Here is an 18,313-nt window from a genome sequence, read left to right as displayed (position 1 = left end):
TGTTATTAGAGCATCTCTAAAAGAGATGTCAAAATTTTATTTGATGGTTGATGTGGCAAATTGAATACAAATGCTAAATTCTCTTCTTTTCCAATGGATGTGTCAAATATTTACGTTATTATTTTATTGGGCCTAGAGTTACATTAACTATTAAAAAATAATCAAAATTAGTTTTAGTTTTTATTCTATTGATTGTTAATGGGATCCATACATTAAAAATTAAATTAAATATATTTGACTCTTTCTTTGTTTGCTGTCAAAAAATGCAGCTAGAAAGTAAGGAGTTAAATTACTCACATACCACATCATACATGACTTATCCATTGGAGAACACTTAAATGTCTTTTAATCTTATTTGACATATTTGACATTTCCCTTAAAGATGGTCTTAAGCTTCAGCCCTAATTGTACCAAAAAATCACGTGCGACGATGATCTTTCTAACACTGAGTTTCTAAATGAATGATTAAAGCAATACAGATAAAAGAAAAAACATGTAGTATTTTGATTCTTAAGAAAGTAAATGCTGACATCTATTTTCCACGTGTATATTGACAATTGCTAGTTGCGAATCACAATATTGATTAATGTGGATTCTATATCGGGTCTCGTATAGATCTATAGTTAAGAACTAGCAAGGATGCCCGCGCGTTGCTGCGGGAATGAATATTGTATAACACATAGAAATTCTAAAAAAAAATTATATATATATATATATGTATATACAGTAGACAATACTATGTACATACATGTGCAAATTTATTTACAACTCTATCAACAATAAGGAACAAAAAAGGTGTCCATGGGAGAAATGAAGTTTATGGTTGTAAATTGTGAAATTCCATACATGTCAAACTTCATTTAGGAAATTGAAACCATAAAGAATAAAGTGATAAACACGCAAAACAGTTCACAATATGAAACCGTTGCTTCACTAAATAAGCAGTGCCAACAAAATCATGCTTGTTTTGCTGCAAAAGAACAAAGTAGAAGAAGGGAAACAAAATATTTATTTGTTATTTTATTTTCTGTGGAAAAAACTTGGAATGACAATCAATAGTGAAAAGATCATATTTATTTAAAATTTTTAGACACAGAAAAATAGTACAGAAACCAACAATGAAGTTAAGAAGGAATAAAACACATAGTACACATACCTGCTTAAACGTTCCTCCTTTTGCTCAGCCTGTCTTTGGAGTAGATTAGACTTGGGCATAAATTCAGAAATCAGTTAAGAACGAAACCCAAAAAGTAAATTAATGTTCTTATTATAGAAAAGACAAACAAAATTGTTTCTTAAAATAACAATATGTATATAAGCAAGATCGTGCTTAATTTTCTTTAATTTAAAGAAATGGTATGCGCAATTTAGAACCTGATATAACAAAAGCATATCCAAAATAATAATAATAATAATAATAATAATAATAATAATTCCAGAACTTGAAGTGCCTTTTGAAAGCTTGGTCCTACTTTGAAAATCTACAAAGGGAAAAATTGTAAACCCAAATTAAAGCTTCTTCTCGTACTCAAGAAAAATGGAAACTTTATATGGAAAAAAAAATTGAAATTCTGCGTAATTAAAAGTGGATCAAAACTCTAAATAGATTATCTTAAAGCATATGAGATCGTTGTTAGAATTTGGAAACAATTGAAACTTCATTTTAAAACACAGACTTAATCAATTGATTTATATTTAAACGGAAAGAAAGTAGTTGTCAGTTTTACCTATCGTTTGTTTAGTGTCGCTCAATTTCCAATTTGTATTAAAAGCTTGAATTTTTACTTTCCTTCCATTCCCCTGTGCATAATAGTCCAGTAGCTCTTGTTTACCTACAACAAATTGAAAACCATTTGAGGAAATAACTAAGCCTTTAGTTTTTAGATTCTTGGTAGGCAAAGCAAGAAATTTACACACAACAAAACTATTAAAACTTTAAAATCCAATTCCCAAATTAGGTTCTCGACTGGCTAATGATCATATTGGATGTAAATTATCATCCCGAACATTGTAATGCTTGATTTTTTTTATTTTTTTTATTTTTTTGGGACATTCTAGTTAATCATTAATTAACTGAAGAATACAATTCGTAGAACAATAATTAGCATATAAAACTAAAGGGAACAAAATACCAAAATTTGCAGTTAACAACATAGAGCTAAGTGAAAAATACAAAAAATAAGGATAGGAAGGCAACCAAAATGTGAATCTTACCTGGGTTTGGTCATGCTTCTATCAAGTGCTGCCCTTAACTAACGAAATAAGCAATCTCTTCACGTAGCACATTTAGTCATCAATCCCTTACACACACACACACACACACAAACAAAGATATTATGTATTACATTCTAATTTTTCTTTACTTAAATTTTCATTCTATTTCTTTATGTGTGTAAACTTACACTAATTCTCCATAATTTTCAGTCAATTCCATTGTAATTAAAATAAATATTGAGTATATACACACTTATAAACACACAAAATTCAGTTTTCCATACGAAAGCACATACGTCAAATCAATGTTCCTACTGTATTCATTTAATCAAATGATGCATCAAATATAATAATTAAATTATACCTCTAATTTATAACCTTTTGATTTCGCTTCATCTGCAGCTAAAACCAAAATTTAGACAGTCCCCAATATAATTCTGTCAAATAGAAGATAGCAACACCATGTAAAAGTCATATTGGGTGTCCACACCCACACTTATACTTTACAAATAAATTTGAACTTTTGAATCACTTGGGCTTCAAAAATATTTGCACATAAATTCGAAAGAAGATGAATAAATTAAAGAAAAATCATATCTACTGGCAATTCAGACTGACCTAGAGTTGCTATCGAGCTCTGCCGAAGACAACTCTGCACTGTTGACAAAGTCTAGAACAACCTGGAAATTTAAAGAGATCAAATTTAAGGCCAAATAAGCAATCATTTACTGAAAATCTTCACAAAAAAGTGCTAGTTTCACAAATAAATGAAACCCAGATTAAATTTCTTGATAAAAACTAAGAACTTCAAAGCTTAAGAAAACCCATGAATCCAACCATAAAAAATATGCAAACTTTCGCACTGGCAAACCATTCATAAACCAAAAATGATATCTTAAACAAAACACATAAATCCAACTCAAAAAAGCTCAAATTTAAAACAACCAACACAAACAAAATATCAAACATGGTTCATTGTCTCTCTTTGCATTTTAAATCACATAGTGTTGCCCAATATATTATCGTATTAACATTTCATATACTCATGCATTAGATAAAAAATTATATCTATGTTAAAATTACATGGACTGCTTTATCATGGTTTAAGAAAGCAACCACAAATCATAGTATCTACATGTTCCTCAAATTATCTAAAATACTAAAACAAAACCCTCACTTCTCACTACATGTTTAAGATATATGAACCCATACAAACCTCTTCACCATTCACCAATACCATTGGTGCTAAAAAACCAAAAGAAAAAAAAATCATTAAATAAGATGGCCACTAACCAAAGCATCCTTTGAACAAATTAAGAAATTCAAATAAAATTAAACACCCAAAAAAAAAAAGAAACACAAAAAAGATATGCTTGAATTGTCAAGGAAATCAAGATACTAATAAATATAAAGATAAGTTTGAATTTTTAACCAAATAAAAAAATAAAAAAATAAGACAAAGCATTTCCAAACGTTGATTATGTCTGATGAGTTAATGCTATGTGATTGCCCTGGATTAGTCTTTCCATCCTTTTCAAGCCATGAGATGATTGGTTCTGGTGTATTACCAAGAATATGGAGGCTGCGCTGATACTGGCCAATTGAGTTCCAAGACATGTTATTGAAGCGGTTTGCAGGATTGATCTGCCCAAACCCAAATCGTATGAAATACGAAGAAACAGAGAATAAAAGGGAAAATGTATTATAGCATACTATGTCCTGCTTCATACATATGTCCTGCTTCATACATATTTAATCCTTCAATTAAACACACATTTCCTTTTCATCAAAATTAGCATGAATATAATAGTGCTTCCAGCAGAAAATAAAAGGAAAAAATGACAACCGAAAAAAATTGGCAACCCAAGACATATAAGTTTAGAACAGGGCAAACAATGACAACCCAACAAAACCAAAGATTTAATTAAATAAAGCATAATTCAGTTTAAATCTCATAATTTATTTATTTCATTTTCTGACCAATCAAACAAAGCATCATAGAAGAAAGAACCAACACCAAAAAAAAAAAAAAAAGTTAAATACCTTGATCGCAAACAGCTTGCAAGGTTGCAGACAGAAAGGCCAAAATTCAAACAACTTCTTTTGCTGAAACCAAATATGAAAGCAGATCAGAAAGGCAGACCCAAAGCACGAAAAAACAATCAAACAACATACAATCAGAAAAGCAGAATACTCACCAAAAAGCCTTAGATCGCATCGATAACTTTTCCTGAAACCAAAAATCAAACCGCATCGCAAAGCCACACCCAAACAACGAAAAAAAATTGAAATTAGACATGGCAAGAACTGCAAAAAACTCACCAGAGATCGTTAGTTTTCCGAGAAGAAAACGGCCTTGAATAATCGGCGAGACAAAGACGCGAAGGACGGATAGCGAGAACAACAAAGGCGTGGGAGAGAGAAAAAACCTAGGCTCCAAAATAAGGAAAAGCTGAAAATGGTGATAGAGAGAGAAGGGAACCCAAAGAAAAGGCAGAGTAGAAATGGAGCGGAAGAACCACTGTTGACAGACGCGTGGTTTCCAAGGGCAGAATCGTCATTGTACTGTAGAAAAAGCTAAAAGATACTGCTGGTTGGAAAAAAATTGGAGGGCATTTCCGTCATTTTACTGTTCACAAACAGTGAAAAACAGTGCACCCGAGTTTGGGTTTTAGTATATGTATAATTTTGAAACTATGTGCAAATTAAATAACTTAAAAGAAACTAGTGAAAATAAATTGCATGGTTGGATGTTTGTAGAAAACATATGTTTTTGTGTCCAAACCTTGTAACGTGTCCGACCCCTTGAAAGTTACACAAAATGAATTGATGAATATCTCCTCTTGGCACTAGTATGAAAATTCTTATTAACTACTCCATATTGTCTCTTAAAAAAATCACAAAATGTTAGTTACTTGTAATACAAATATCTACTTGAATAAATATATGAAGGTAACACACATTGTTGGAATTTAGGATTATTTTGTTATTTGAATTTGAGCTTAGCCTATTAGTATTAGAGTTTTGTTTTCTTGTTTATTAGGATTATGTTAGTTCTCTATATATATGATGTTTTGTAGCTCGTAGATGAAAAAAAAGTTATTCACAATGTAGTCTCTTAGGGTTTTGTAGCCGTTTCGACATTTTCAGTTAGTTTAATAATATTCTTATTATTTTGTTAGTCTTGTTCGTTGTGCATTTTGATATTCAACTTGGTATCAAAGCAGGTTTGATCATTCAGGATTGAATCAATTCTTGGTAGCTAGTTTGTTTGTCTTGTCACGTTCCTCTTCTTCGTTGTGGTTTGTCGTGGTGCCCTAGTTAGGGTTTTGTTGCTTAAAAAAAAAAAAGAAAAAAAAATTGAATCTGTTTGTTGCATCACGTCATCGTCTTCTTCTACACTCGAAACAACCGCCACAAACCTGCATCACCATCCACACGTGCTGATCTGCAGAACCATCCACCACCGTTGTTGCTCGACGACCACCCGCCACCACCGCTGTTTCTAACTTGCATGCTGTTGCACCATGAACCAGACCCACATCGTACCCACACCTTGTTGCCTACCTACAACCCCAACTCGACCAGTCGATCTGACCAATCCACCACACCATTGCTACACCTTTGTCTCGCACCGCTGCTGTACCTGCTGCCATCCCTGACTCCAGATGCTTCGCTCATTGACCTGCTGCTGCACATCTGTCGCTATGCTTACCAAGCCCACCTGATTAGATTTGTTGAACCCAACAACCTGCATCAAACTCGCCATCACGCCCACCAGAAAACAAAAAAAAAAAAAAAAAAGGAAAAAAAGAAAAAGAAAAAAGGAGAAAAAAAGGAGCTTGCCTTGTCTTGTTCGCCTAACAGAGCTTGCCTTGTTGTGTCCGTCTAACGAAACTTGCCTTGTCGTGTCCGCCTAATGAAGCTTGTCTTGTCTTGTCTGCCTAACGGAACTTGTATCAGCATCTGCTTGTTGGCAAACTTATGATGTGTATCACTATAAGTTTGATGGGGGATGTTGGAATTTATGATTATTTTGTTATTTGAATTTGGGTTTAGCCCGTTAGTATTAGGGTTTCGTTTTCTTGCTTATTAGGGTTAGGTTAGTTCTATATATATATATGATGTTTTGTAGCTCATAGATGAAAAAAAGTTATTCACAATGTAGTCTCTTAGAGTTTTGTAGTCGTTTCGGCATTCTCAGTTAGTTTAATAATATTCTTATTATTTTGTTAATCTTGTTCGTTGCGCACTCTGATATTCAACTCACATGAATCAAAAAAACAAGAACCGAGATGGCCATTTGTCTACTTCTCCTCAAATATATTTGTGAGTTTTTTCGATTTCCGACAAGTTGAACTATCGTGAGGAAATTATTAATTGATTTTTTTTTAATAAAAAACAAAAGAGGAAAATAGGAGGTAACACATGATACAGAAAAGTAGAAACTGTTATTAGGAACTTTTGATTTTTTTTATGTTTTATGTTTTGTCATCTTTATTAGAAAAAAAAGACACATTTTGTGAAATTCTTTTCCTCAATACCTCACTTTCACCATCTGTCTTCCTTTCTCTCTCTTCAAGAATCAAGATGGCCTTGAAACCCCACCAATAGCTCTCTCTCTCTCTCTCTCTCTCTCTCTCTCTCTCTCTCTCTCTCTCTATATATATATATATATATCCAGTACAAGATTATCTACATAAAATATAAAAGCTTTGTGGGTCTCTTCGAAGTCCTCTGAGATCTACTGCCTGTGTAGGACTTTAGATTAGGAGATAGAGATTGGAAGAGAAACTGAAACAGAACATTATAAGTGAAAGGGAAGGCTCACAGAGGAAGGTTGAGGTAAAGCTATAGCATTTCGAAAACCCTAAAAACTCATGAGCCAAAGGCCCCAACTTTCTGTGGTTTTGTACTTTGATTGATCAATTGATTGTATCGTCTTCCTCGATTTTTGTGTACATGGCTTCTGGGTTTTGCTTGTCTTGGTGCCTCAGATCCATGGCAATGGATTCTGATGTCCTTCTCAGCGTACTGGGATTCTAGGGTTTTGGGATGTCTTTCAACTGTGAGTTATTATTGTTTTGGGACTTGTATGTGCCATGTTGATTCTGTTTATGTTTGGTTTTGTTTTCTAATGTAGGGGAAGGATCTGACATGGGTTTGGAGCTGGGTTTTTGCATTTCTGCTTGAATATGTTGAGTTGGAGTTTGATTGGTTGCTCTTAGATTCTTGTTAAGGTTGTTTTTGTTGTTCTGTTTTAGTTTTTTCGATTGACCATTTTATTTTTGGAAGATAAGCATGTTTTGGAGATGAATTGTTTTGGTGCATATGATGTCATCAAATGTGAATTAGTCATACAAATAGGTTGTGAAGATGCTTTGATTTTGATACCAGCCCTTTTCTTTGGTGCATCAAACTAATGTGATTTTGTGGATCAGGATTGATGCCAAAGGCAGAGTACCGAATGATTGGAGCGGTTGAAGTTCGTTCCATGGATGGAGTTGAGACCGTCTGTTAATTTTGCTCTGTAATTATAGTAATTGGCTCGAAGTTTCGCGAGGATTGTATGGACACTCTTGTTTATTCTCAGGATATGAATAGAAAATTTAGTGGGCTAAAGTTTACCATGCAATGGAAACCAATTGGATGTGGTTTAATGATAATGTAGTAGCCATTTGGAAAAGTTAGGTTTGATCTCCGCAACTGTATTAGAATAGCCTGCGCTACTTATCTGGATCTTCATTTGTTGCACTTTCTTTACCTATTTATGTCCTCCAAAGACAGTAGATTGGGTTCATGTATTGTGGCATATTAAGTTGGTGCTAGTGCTTTTTTCTCTCCTGCTGCCTCGGTTTGTGAGTCTAGTTTTGCAGAGTAGTTCAGGAAGGCCATCCGTAATCCATTGGACTGGAAATTTGGTTTCTCCTAGAGTTGATAGCTATGGAATCCGCCAATCCTAATGCTAACATTATACCGGGTGTTCTACAGCGGTTGATTCCTGTTGTTGGACCTGTGCTTCTGATTTCAGTTGGATATATTGACCCTGGAAAGTGGGCAGCAACTGCTGAAGCAGGTGCCTGTTTTGGATCTGAACTTGCAGCATTGATGCTTATTTTCAATTTGGCAGCTATTTTATGTCACTATCTGTCAGCTCGGATTGGTGTAGTCACAGGAAGAGATCTTGCACAGGTATCATTTTTCTCATTTAAGGGTTTTTTTTTAATGCATAATTCTTCTTATAAGTGGTATTGGTGGAGGCGCTATTACTTATGCATATACTCTGTTTGCAATCATGCTTTTGAGCTGCGTCCTAACCAGGATAACTTTTATAGTTGCATCTCGTTATTTGATTGGCTATGCAGTTGGTTTTTTGATCTCTCTGTCTGTGTTTCTCCCTCTGTCTCTGTTTCTCCTTTGTTCAGACAATTATGTACGCATAGGATATGCAGTGAGGAGTATGACATTTTCTTTTTATGTTAAGTCGACAAGTGTTAACATCTCCTTTCTCTTTCTTAAATTTTGTTAATGTCAAAAGATATGCAGTGAGGAGTATGACAAAGGCACTTGCATATCCTTAGGAATTCAAACTGAGGTTTCTGCGATCCTGTCAGACCTAACCATGGTAATTTCTCTATCATGACCAACTTACCCCACCTCCAATTTGTCAAAACTATGTGGTAGCTGCTGTAGGTGTTGCATTAAGTTATGATCTGTATTATTGTTAACAATTCTCGTAACGTATGATTGCACTAATTTTACCAGGTCCTCGGCATTGCACATGGGCTTAATCTTCTGTTTGGTTGGGACTTGTTCACTTGTGTCTTTTTGACTGCTGTTAATGCCGTTCTATACCCTCTTTTTTCCACCTTCCTGGTAATTTCTGTTACTTGCATTTATTCCTCTGTCGCATTTGCAATAATGTTTACAATGACGATGGAGTATCCATATTCCAGGAAACTTGCAAGGTGAAGGTTGTATGCATATATGTTACAGGATTTATACTCCTTTCCTTTGTTCTTGGAGTAATTATCAGTCAACCAGAAATGCCCCATTCCATGAATGGGATGCTAACAAAGCTGAGTGGGGAGAGTGCATTTGCACTGATGAGCCTTCTTGGAGCCAGCATAATGCCTCACAGTCTGTATTTTCATTCTTCTATTGTGCAGGTATCTGTACTTCTCATTCTCCCCTGTTTCGGTCTCTGCATTTACGTTCACATCCATGCAGATATTGCTGGATATGAGCTTGTGCAAGCATCTGTATCTTGTTATGTATACACACATTGATTCTTTTGTTGTATGCTGTTTTGTCTGTGCATATTTGGTTTTACACAATTGCTCATTGCAGATGCAGATTGTTTCATATGGGAAATTTTGGTTTAATTCAAATTGGTAGCAAATGTTTCTCCCGTGTGTTGGATGTATAATGGTTTTCAACAGTTGACTTATTTAGATATACATTTAATGCATGGATATGCAGTGTCCATCTTTTTCTTGTTTTTCAAGATTACTTTCCTAGGACATGCTGCTGAGTCATCTATTCCCTTCACTTGAAAGAACTTCCTTACAAAATAATGCAATTAAAGACAAATGGTGCCATTTTCGATTGTCATTGGAGGTTGTTGGAGACCGCCGAGTTACACATGCTCATACTTCTTTCATAAGTAGAAAGGAAAAAGTTCCATTAACGGGAGATTGATATTCTCTTGCTCGACTAGGGAGCCAAAAAGCAATCAATTTTAATTTGTGCTTCAACTAATACACTTGCATCACTCGTGTCTGTTAACTACTTGAAAATTGTTCATATGATAATTAATTTGCAGTGACGGTCTCTAAAACTCCAATTTTCTAATTTTTCAGCAATATCAGCAGCAGGCAACTGTTCCCAAGGGTGCTTTGTGTCATAACCATTTAGTTGCCATCATATGCATCTTCAGTGGTATTTATATGGTGAATTATGTCCTTATGACCTCAGCAGAAAATTTATTCTACAGTCCAGAGGCAAGTTCAGGGCTTGTTCTTACGTTTCAGGATGCAATGTCACTAATGGAACAGGTTACACTTTCTTCCCCTGAGCCAATTTAATCCTGCAATATCATGCACCATTCTGAGCCAATTAAATCCTTTTCTGAAATTATGCAGGTCTTTTGGGGTCCAATAGTGCCGGCTTCCTTCTTACTGGTTCTCGTTCTGTCAAATCAAATTACAACATTAAGCTGGAGTCTGGGTGGGGAAGTAGTCCTGAATGAATTTTTGAAAGTGGACCTTCCTGGTTGGCTTCATTGTGCTACAATCAGAATTATTGCCATTGTTCCAGCCCTTTATTTTGTTTGGAGTTCGGGAGCTGAAGGAATGTATCAACTGCTTATATTCACACAAGTTTTGGCAGCTCTGCTACTGCCACCTTCTGTGATCCCTATTTTTCGAATTGCTGCTTCAAGACCAAGAATGGGCGTCCATAAAATTTCTCAATTTGTTGAATTCTTATCCCTGATTACGCTTATTGGGATGCTTGGATTGAAAGTTATATTTGTAGTAGAAATGATTTTTGGGAATAGTGAATGGGGTGGTATCTTGAGGTCGAACAGTGGTAGTAGTATGTCACTATTCCTCACTGCTTGTGCATCATTTTGTTTGATGATTTGGCTGGCAGCTACCCCATTAAAATCTGCGAGTGTCCGACTAGAGGCTCAGGTGTGGAACTGGGAACTGAAGGGTACATCAGATTTGTTGAAAAATGAAGAGGAGAGTAATATAGCTGGACCTCAGTATCAGAGAGAGGCAAGTGTCCAGAACCATGAACCATCACCATCATTTGGGTTGGATGCTGATTCAGAAGTTGCAAATTTTGATCTTGATCTGCCTGACACTATCGTGGAGGCTGATCAGGAACTTAACCAAACAACTGTAGCGGAGAATAGTAATTCTCATATTACCTTTCCTAGCTCCCCTAAAAGCTGCATGGAGGGATCCACATTTGCAGTGGAGTCAGTTCCAGTCGCAACTGTCGTTAATGATGTTTCTGATGTCACATTGGAGGACACCAGTGCACTGAAGGTCAAGTCAACAGAAATTGAGAAGACAGTTGAAGTTGAAGGAGTTGAAGGAGACTTACCAACTGAAAAAGATGACGATGAGGGAGATAACTGGGAGCCTGAAGAATTATCAAAAGGGGTTTCTGGGAGCACTGCACCATTGGCCTCCGAGGGATCAGGATCCTTTAGGAGTCTAAGTGGAAAAGGTGATGATTTGGGGAGCAGTGCAGGAAGCCTTTCAAGATTAGCAGGGTTGGGGCGTTCTGCAAGACGTCAACTAGCTACTATGCTTGATGAATTTTGGGGACAACTGTATGATTTCCATGGGAATGTAATTCAAGACGCAAAGGCTAAGAAGCTGGACCTTTTGTTGGGATCAGATTCAAAGGCGGTGTCCTCCTCGCTGAAAGTTGATACTGATGCAAAAGAATCTTTGGGATACTTTCCATCTCTAGGAGGCAGAGGATCTGATTCTCTTATCAACTCAAGTTTATATGACTCTGCAAAGCAGCATAGGGTTCAAAGCAGTTTAGAGTCATATGCGGTCCAAAGGGGATCTTCCCCATTGTTGCCCAGCCACATGCAGTTGTTAGATGCCTATGTACAAAGTTCAAGCCGTAGTATTATTGACTCTGATGAGAGGCACTATTCAAGTGTGTGCAGTATCCCAACTTCTGAGAGTGGTGGGAAGCGCTATCCAAGTATGCGCAGTATCCCAACTTCTGAGAGTTGGGATTACCAGCCAGCTACAGTACATGGTTATCAGATTGCATCATATCTCAATCGATTGTCAAAGGAAAAAAATTTTGATAACTTGAACGGTCAAATGGAGCCATCAATCCTAAAGTCCGGTTCTTCGTTGGGTGCTGGAAACTACAGAGATTCACTTGCATTTACCATGGGGCAGAAGTTGCAAAATGGGTTAGGATCTGGTCAGGCCTCCAATTTTCAGAACTTTACAGTATCTAGAAATAGTCCAATGCAATCTGAAAGACCGTATTATGATCCATGCTCTTCTGGAATTGTTGAGAATGTGGTAAGTCCAGCCAATGCAAAGAAATACCATAGTTTACCAGACATTCACCGGGAGCTTTACATGCCTGATAAAAATGCTAACTGGGAAAGTCCTCTCGGGTATGGATCATCTGCTGGGATGGCTGGTTATGAATCATCCTTTTATTCAAATTCTGGGGCACGAACAAGAGCTCCTTTGGCTTTTGATGAACTCTCTCCAAATGTCTACAATTCTCTGTCATCACAACAGAGTTCTACTTTTAACGCTGGTTCACTCTGGTCTAGACAGCCTTTTGAGCAGTTTGGTGTGGCTGATACTAGTCGTACTATTGGTAGTGGAATTGGTAATAGGGTAGGTTCAGTAAATCAAGAAACTACTTCAGTTGCATATTCAGAGGCCAAGCTTCTTCAGTCTTTCAGGCATTGCATTGTGAAGCTTTTGAAATTGGAAGGGTCGGACTGGTTGTTTACACAGAATGATGGGGTTGATGAGGATCTAATTGATCGTGTGGCTGCAAAGGAGAAATTTCGTTATGAAGCTGAAACTAGAGTGATAAATCAAACAGGTCAAGTGGGCGAGCTTCAGTACTGTTCTTCAGATACGGAGTCTGCTTCAGCATTGAAGAATAATGATTCGAGTTATATTATGATTTCCTCAGTTCCACATTGTGGGGATGGTTGTATATGGAAGGAAGATTTGGTAGTAAGCTTTGGGGTTTGGTGTATCCATCGCATTCTTGATTTGTCACTTATGGAAAGCCGGCCAGAGCTATGGGGGAAATATACCTACGTCCTCAACCGACTTCAGGTAAACAATTAAAATCTCTGTCTAATAAACTACATTCGTGTCTCAAATTTTGCAATAACAAAAATGAAATCAAACCACAGCATGAATAGAAATCCTAGAATAAATTAAATTAAGTAAACCCTAAATGGACTGAATTGGTTCTGACACTCCTCAAGCCGCTGTAGAAACATGCCTTGAACACAACTTAGAATCTTTGTGGAACAGATCTTCCAATTTCAAAAGCTACGTCGGACAAATCTTTGTTTGAGCACAACAACATTTCCATAACCTGAGCCCTATTTACTCTTTTTTTGGTCTAATCAATGTAAAAACTTTTCTTTTGGACGTTGAACTTTGACTGCTTTGTATACTACATTGTAGGCTTCTTATAAGGTTTGTTTATTGCTGCTTAGTGCGAGAGGAGGATTATACATGATTAGCATGGTGAAATACATGAGTTTTGTATATTTGGTGAATTGTACTGGAGTTTCTCTCCTTGCATTGCACTAATGCTACTTCTGTATAAAAGCAGATTAACTTCAAATGTATATTTATTTCCAAAGCTTCTTAATCAGTAGTGTTACTGGCTCTGTATCTTGTTAATTCTAGGGGATTATTGATTCGGCATTTTCAAAGCCTCGTTCTCCAATGTCACCATGCATCTGCCTTGAAGTTCCCACGGCACACCAGCTGCAATCGAGTCTGTCATTTTCTAATGGAATACCTCCTCCTGCGAAACCAGCCAGGGGAAAATGCACAACGGCAGTAACGCTTCTAGACATAATCAAGGATGTGGAGATTGCAATCAATTCTCGAAAGGGCCGAACAGGGACAGCAGCTGGTGATGTAGCTTTCCCGAAGGGAAAAGAAAATCTGGCATCTGTCCTCAAACGCTACAAGCGTAGATTATCCAACAAAACTGTTGGCACTCATGAGGGTCCTGGTTCGGGCAAGTCTCTGACATCTGCTCCTTATGGGTAAATAACTCTCAGTTTCATACACAGACACAGTATGTCTCAACTGGGCTATCGAGCTGTTTGATTCTGGAAAACGGCTAATCTTCTGGATCGAAACGCTCAGTTAAGACAGTTTCTCTCACTGTATCAAAGCCGTCGCTGCAATTTGTATTTCCTAGTATTTTAACATATACATAGGTAAGAATTGCTGGATCTGTAATTGCAGCATTATCAAAGAAAATGGGTGGAAGGTTGAAAATTGGTTGTTGCATATTTTGAGTTACTTTGCCTGCTTGCTTGCATCTGTTACTTTTTCCGATAAGATTGAAATTCGAAAACGCCAGGGGTTTTTCGTTCGTCTCTCCTTCCATTGCAGGAAGTTATGGGGATGGGATGTAATCCAAGGTGCTGCTGACATGAAACAAATGAACATGAATGCAAATACTAATCCGCCAGTTAACAACTTTGGCAGGAAAATACTTCGATTTTGAGTATTTAGACCATTTTGGTCACTCGTCTCCTTAATTTTGTGCCCTAAATTATCAAGTTGTGGAGCGTGAGATTGGTAGTTCAGTTGGTTAGGAGCATTTAATATCGGCATGTAAAGTTCCGAGTTTGTATTCCTCCTCAGAGTATCGCTTGTATGTACGGGTGTTTGTGCTAGTGAGTCGATTCGGCTGTGTCCCATATAATGTAGTTGTAGTCACCAACCAGACCATCCCATCTTTTATCAATTCGGGAAAGGATTTTGGGAAGAGGAATATTTGGTATGCCGAAATGAATTCATGGGAAATGATTTTCCGTCTTTTCTTAGGGGAAGGGAAATACAAAATTATTTCGTCAGTATTTTGTAACGTTGAGAAAGTTGGTGGGAAATATCACTTTTTTGAGATATAATGTGAATTTTAAATTGTCAACGGGAACATTTTTATCATAAAAAGATATCAATTAGTGCATTTTATTTTTGTTTCCCTTGGGGAAGGAAAGTGAATACAAGGGGAGCAGTAGTATTCACTTTTTCACCTGTTGGTGGGGAAGTCATTTTTTTTTTCAAGTCCAGACTTTCTAAATATGGGGAAGACAGCAGTTTTTTAGTCCTCAACTCTTTTCCGCACACCAAACGTAGCCTAAAGAGAAATATAACCGTTTTTTTTTTACTCCGACACTTTTCTCTTTATTTTTTTGTTAATCAAATGGAATAAATCAAACAAAACTAATGAACAAACTAAATAAGAGTAGAAAAAAAAAAGAGTGGTTGTTATTTTCGATCACTAAAAATTAACTCAAAAGTCACTAATTTTAACACTCTTATAAACAAAACAATAATACTACTTTAATTTATACTAACATTTGTCTACATACTTTGTGTGTATGAACATAATTTTTTAGAGAATGAGGAGAGAGAGAGAGAGAATGTGGGGGGAGTGAGAGATTTTTTTTATTTTTATTTTATTTTTAATTTTAAATATTAAAGATGTTTTAACATCACCGATAGGTGAGATTTTAATAAAAAAACAGTAAAATTTAGACTTGTGAAATTACATTATTGCCCATCATTTTTTTTGTGTGATAAAAGACTAAGTTGTCTTTTCACCATTTTTTTGTTGACAAAGAGAGTTTCATTAATTAATAGAGATTAGCATATGGGCACACACCAAGTGTGATAAATTTTTTTATTTTTGTTTTTGAAATAGAAGGAGAGAGGAAGAAAGTAATAGAGAATGTGGGGTGGGAAGTTTTTTTTTTTAATTTTTTTATAATTTTTTTATAATTAGAGATATGTTATGATTATATGTAGGTGAGGCTTTGAAAAAAAAAAGCAAAATTTGGTTGTGTGAAATTACATTTCTGCCATATATTTCTTATTCATAAGATTTTAGTTGACAATACGTGTTTTATTAATAAGTAGAAATTAGAAAGAGCAGAAAAGTTTGAATTCGAAACACAATGCAGCAAAAGAAAGACCCTAACCACCGTAACAATTAACCGCTTGCTAACATCCTTTAACTGCTTCCACCTTTGAGCGAGTGCAGAAAAAGTAGTAAAAGTTCTTATTTCAGAAGCCAACATTTTTCTAAGAAACGAAAGAGCAGTCAATCTTTCAGTATTATAATAAAATTGCAGTTGGAGCAAGTGAACGAGTGAGGACTTTAGTTTATTTAAGTCGCTGCTTTGTTGACATTACAAGATAGATATGGCATAACCTTGACAACCAGTGGCGTGTATAGTTCATCAGCAGCTCCCTCTCACGTGACCCCATGTCCACGGTCAGATTCCTGACACGTGGGGAGCTTACAGGCCGCATCCTGAGCTCAACCGAGTGATCTGGTTGGACATGATGTGTTCATCATCATCATCTCTTTCTGTCTTAGTCTTTGAAGCTTTAGTTCCAGGCTTCACAGAATCTTTCAGGTAATCTTTTGCTTAGTTTGGAAAAATCAAAGGCACACTCCAGACTAAAGCCCAAGAGGTAAGTCCTGTCCATGAGAATTGGAATCATTTGGACTTTTGAGTTCCTTGTGCTTACTAACATGAGTATAGGAGTGGTTTCACTTCATTTACTTTCTTTTGTGTTTTACTAAAATAGAATCGAAAAGATGTGAGTTCCCACTGAAATCCGTAATTAAACATCTGAAAATCAAGAATCTGATTTCTTTTCCTTGCATCTACAGTTTCTAAGTTCTTCGATTCCTTCTTTATCCCATTGCATTGTTGTTAAGTGGACATACCATTAGTTTATTGATTCAGTAATTCCGTCTATGAGATCTAATAAAGTAGAGACTGAATACCACTAGACTAACTAATCATTTGCGTAACAATTTTAGCTAATCTTATGGGATTTATAGATGGAATTACTTGATGAATCCATGTTTCATTAACAAAGTAAATATGTATTTTGATTAGTTGATGAATCCATGTTTCATTTAACTTTCAATCTAAGTGCATGATTTGTGATATGCAGAGACTCTTTAGCTTCAAATCAAATGGGATACATAATTGTGGTATCAGCGCCGGTTATACTGTTCATAATGATTGTAGCCCTTGCATTTTACCTCCTTGGTAGGGCAACGGGCCGAAGACAATCATCTACTGCTCCACAGTATTTTGGGCCTCCGGTGCCTCCACCCCAAGAGAAGTTCCCCGAGGTCTAGACGTATTATAATCAGCTCAGTTTTCTTTTCATAGTTTGACATGTATGCATAAACTTTTGTGTTTGTAGCTTAATGAGTATACATTTGTGTACAAGTCAACCCAAGAATATAAGGAGGAACGAGAACCATTTTGAGAGTGCTAAGTTATGTATGACTCATGTCAAGGTTAGGATTCTGACGTGTTCTAAAGGATCTACCTCTTTGGTCTTTTCTTTGGTTCCTTCTACGTCAAGTGCTCTTGTTTTTGAGACTTTAGGTCTTTTTCCTTTGTTGTATACTGATCGTGTTTCATCCCTATTGTATGGAAACCTCCTATGTTGGGGTGGACCAAGGTAAATACTAATCCGTCATGTAAGTCTATAGGCCATGCAGGTGGTTGTTTTTTTTTTTTTTTTTTTTTTTTTTTTAAGGGTAAAACACCATGACAGAACATGGTGAAACTTTTATTACTAACGGAACAAATTTACAAAGGCCCAATACATGTACACAAAGCAAAATGGGACCTTCCAAACTAAACAACAAACACCTAACCAAATGATTAGGCCCAAAACACACACAAACCGTAGGAAACCCTAGTCCTTCTGCTACTAATGCCGCCCCAGTTCCTTTTGATCAGCTTGACCCATCTAACCCGATGAACTCCAAAATTTGAACTAACAACGCCTCAAAGAAGGTAGGAAAGAAGACTCCATCATCCAGTAACCAGTCCTGTTGATGCACAAAATCAGTGAGGACTTTGGTACAACAGAAAGTGTCAAGTTTATGACCTTTGCTAGATTGCTTTGGTCATTAGTGTGGATAAGTATGCAAATGGATAGGGACAGGAAAACAAACACAAGATGTACGTGGTTCACCCAGATTGGCTACGAACACAGAGTAGAGGAGTTCTCGTTAATTGTGAAGGGTTTACACAAGTACATAGGTTCAAGCTCTCCTTTTGTGAGTACTAGTGAATGATTTAGTACAAATGACATTAGGAAATATTGTGGGAGAATGATCTCCTTTTATAGAAGAGAGTTTCTAGTTTTGTTTTGACATTGACACAAGTCGTGTTATGATTGGCTTCTGATGTCGACACGTGTCATGCTGTGATTGGCCTCCTGGTTAGAGGGAAACTCTTCTGGGTCATTGACGGTATAACGTTGACCGGTGC

The 18,313-nt window shown here is 36.4% G+C and overlaps 1 protein-coding gene and 2 long non-coding RNA genes across 6 annotated transcripts; 2 read left to right on the top strand and 1 right to left on the bottom strand.

Annotated features, from left to right (window-relative positions):
• Positions 1-802: 802 nt before the first annotated feature.
• Positions 803-4,685, bottom strand: LOC114820232 (uncharacterized). 3 transcript variants are annotated; one of them, XR_011574332.1, is made up of 6 exons: positions 4,413-4,685; positions 4,258-4,320; positions 2,833-2,894; positions 1,728-1,832; positions 1,157-1,481; positions 803-970 (listed from the first exon to the last, which is right to left on the bottom strand). It is a non-coding gene; the product is annotated as an uncharacterized lncRNA (long non-coding RNA). The 3 variants fall into 3 exon arrangements; XR_011574333.1 differs by lacking the exon at positions 803-970 and having other exon boundaries at positions 978-1,206; XR_003767708.2 differs by lacking the exons at positions 803-970; positions 1,157-1,481; positions 1,728-1,832; positions 2,833-2,894 and adding an exon at positions 2,924-3,858.
• A 2,174-nt stretch (positions 4,686-6,859) lies between these two features.
• Positions 6,860-14,267, top strand: LOC103450050 (ethylene-insensitive protein 2.1-like). 2 transcript variants are annotated; one of them, XM_008389366.4, is made up of 8 exons: positions 6,860-7,059; positions 7,656-8,406; positions 8,753-8,839; positions 8,980-9,090; positions 9,171-9,383; positions 10,077-10,271; positions 10,359-13,073; positions 13,662-14,267. In XM_008389366.4, exons 2-8 carry the CDS (start codon positions 8,158-8,160, stop codon positions 14,031-14,033), a joined length of 3,942 nt encoding a protein of 1,313 aa, XP_008387588.2. In that variant the 5' UTR covers positions 6,860-7,059; positions 7,656-8,157; the 3' UTR covers positions 14,034-14,267. The 2 variants fall into 2 exon arrangements, with proteins under 2 accessions (XP_008387588.2, XP_008387589.2); XM_008389367.4 differs by having other exon boundaries at positions 6,897-7,282.
• Positions 14,268-16,204: 1,937 nt separating this feature from the next.
• LOC103450049 (uncharacterized) lies at positions 16,205-17,368 on the top strand. The gene is made up of 2 exons (XR_531487.4): positions 16,205-16,478; positions 16,971-17,368. It is a non-coding gene; the product is annotated as an uncharacterized lncRNA (long non-coding RNA).
• Positions 17,369-18,313: the final 945 nt, after the last annotated feature.

This window comes from Malus domestica, chromosome 12 (assembly GCF_042453785.1).
Source record: "Malus domestica chromosome 12, GDT2T_hap1".
NCBI lineage: Eukaryota > Viridiplantae > Streptophyta > Magnoliopsida > Rosales > Rosaceae > Malus > Malus domestica.
The sequence above is the reverse complement of the archived record's forward strand: the minus strand, read 5'-3'. Positions and strand labels throughout refer to the sequence as shown.

Excerpts from the sequence above, each read along its gene's own strand:
- LOC103450050 (XM_008389366.4), top strand. The coding sequence starts at position 8,158 with ATGGAATCCGCCAATCCTAATGCTAACATTATACCGGGTGTTCTACAG. Across the intron at positions 8,407-8,752 it reads CAGGAAGAGATCTTGCACAG|ATATGCAGTGAGGAGTATGA; the intron begins GTATCATTTTTC and ends TAATGTCAAAAG. Across the intron at positions 9,384-10,076 it reads TTCATTCTTCTATTGTGCAG|CAATATCAGCAGCAGGCAAC; the intron begins GTATCTGTACTT and ends CTAATTTTTCAG.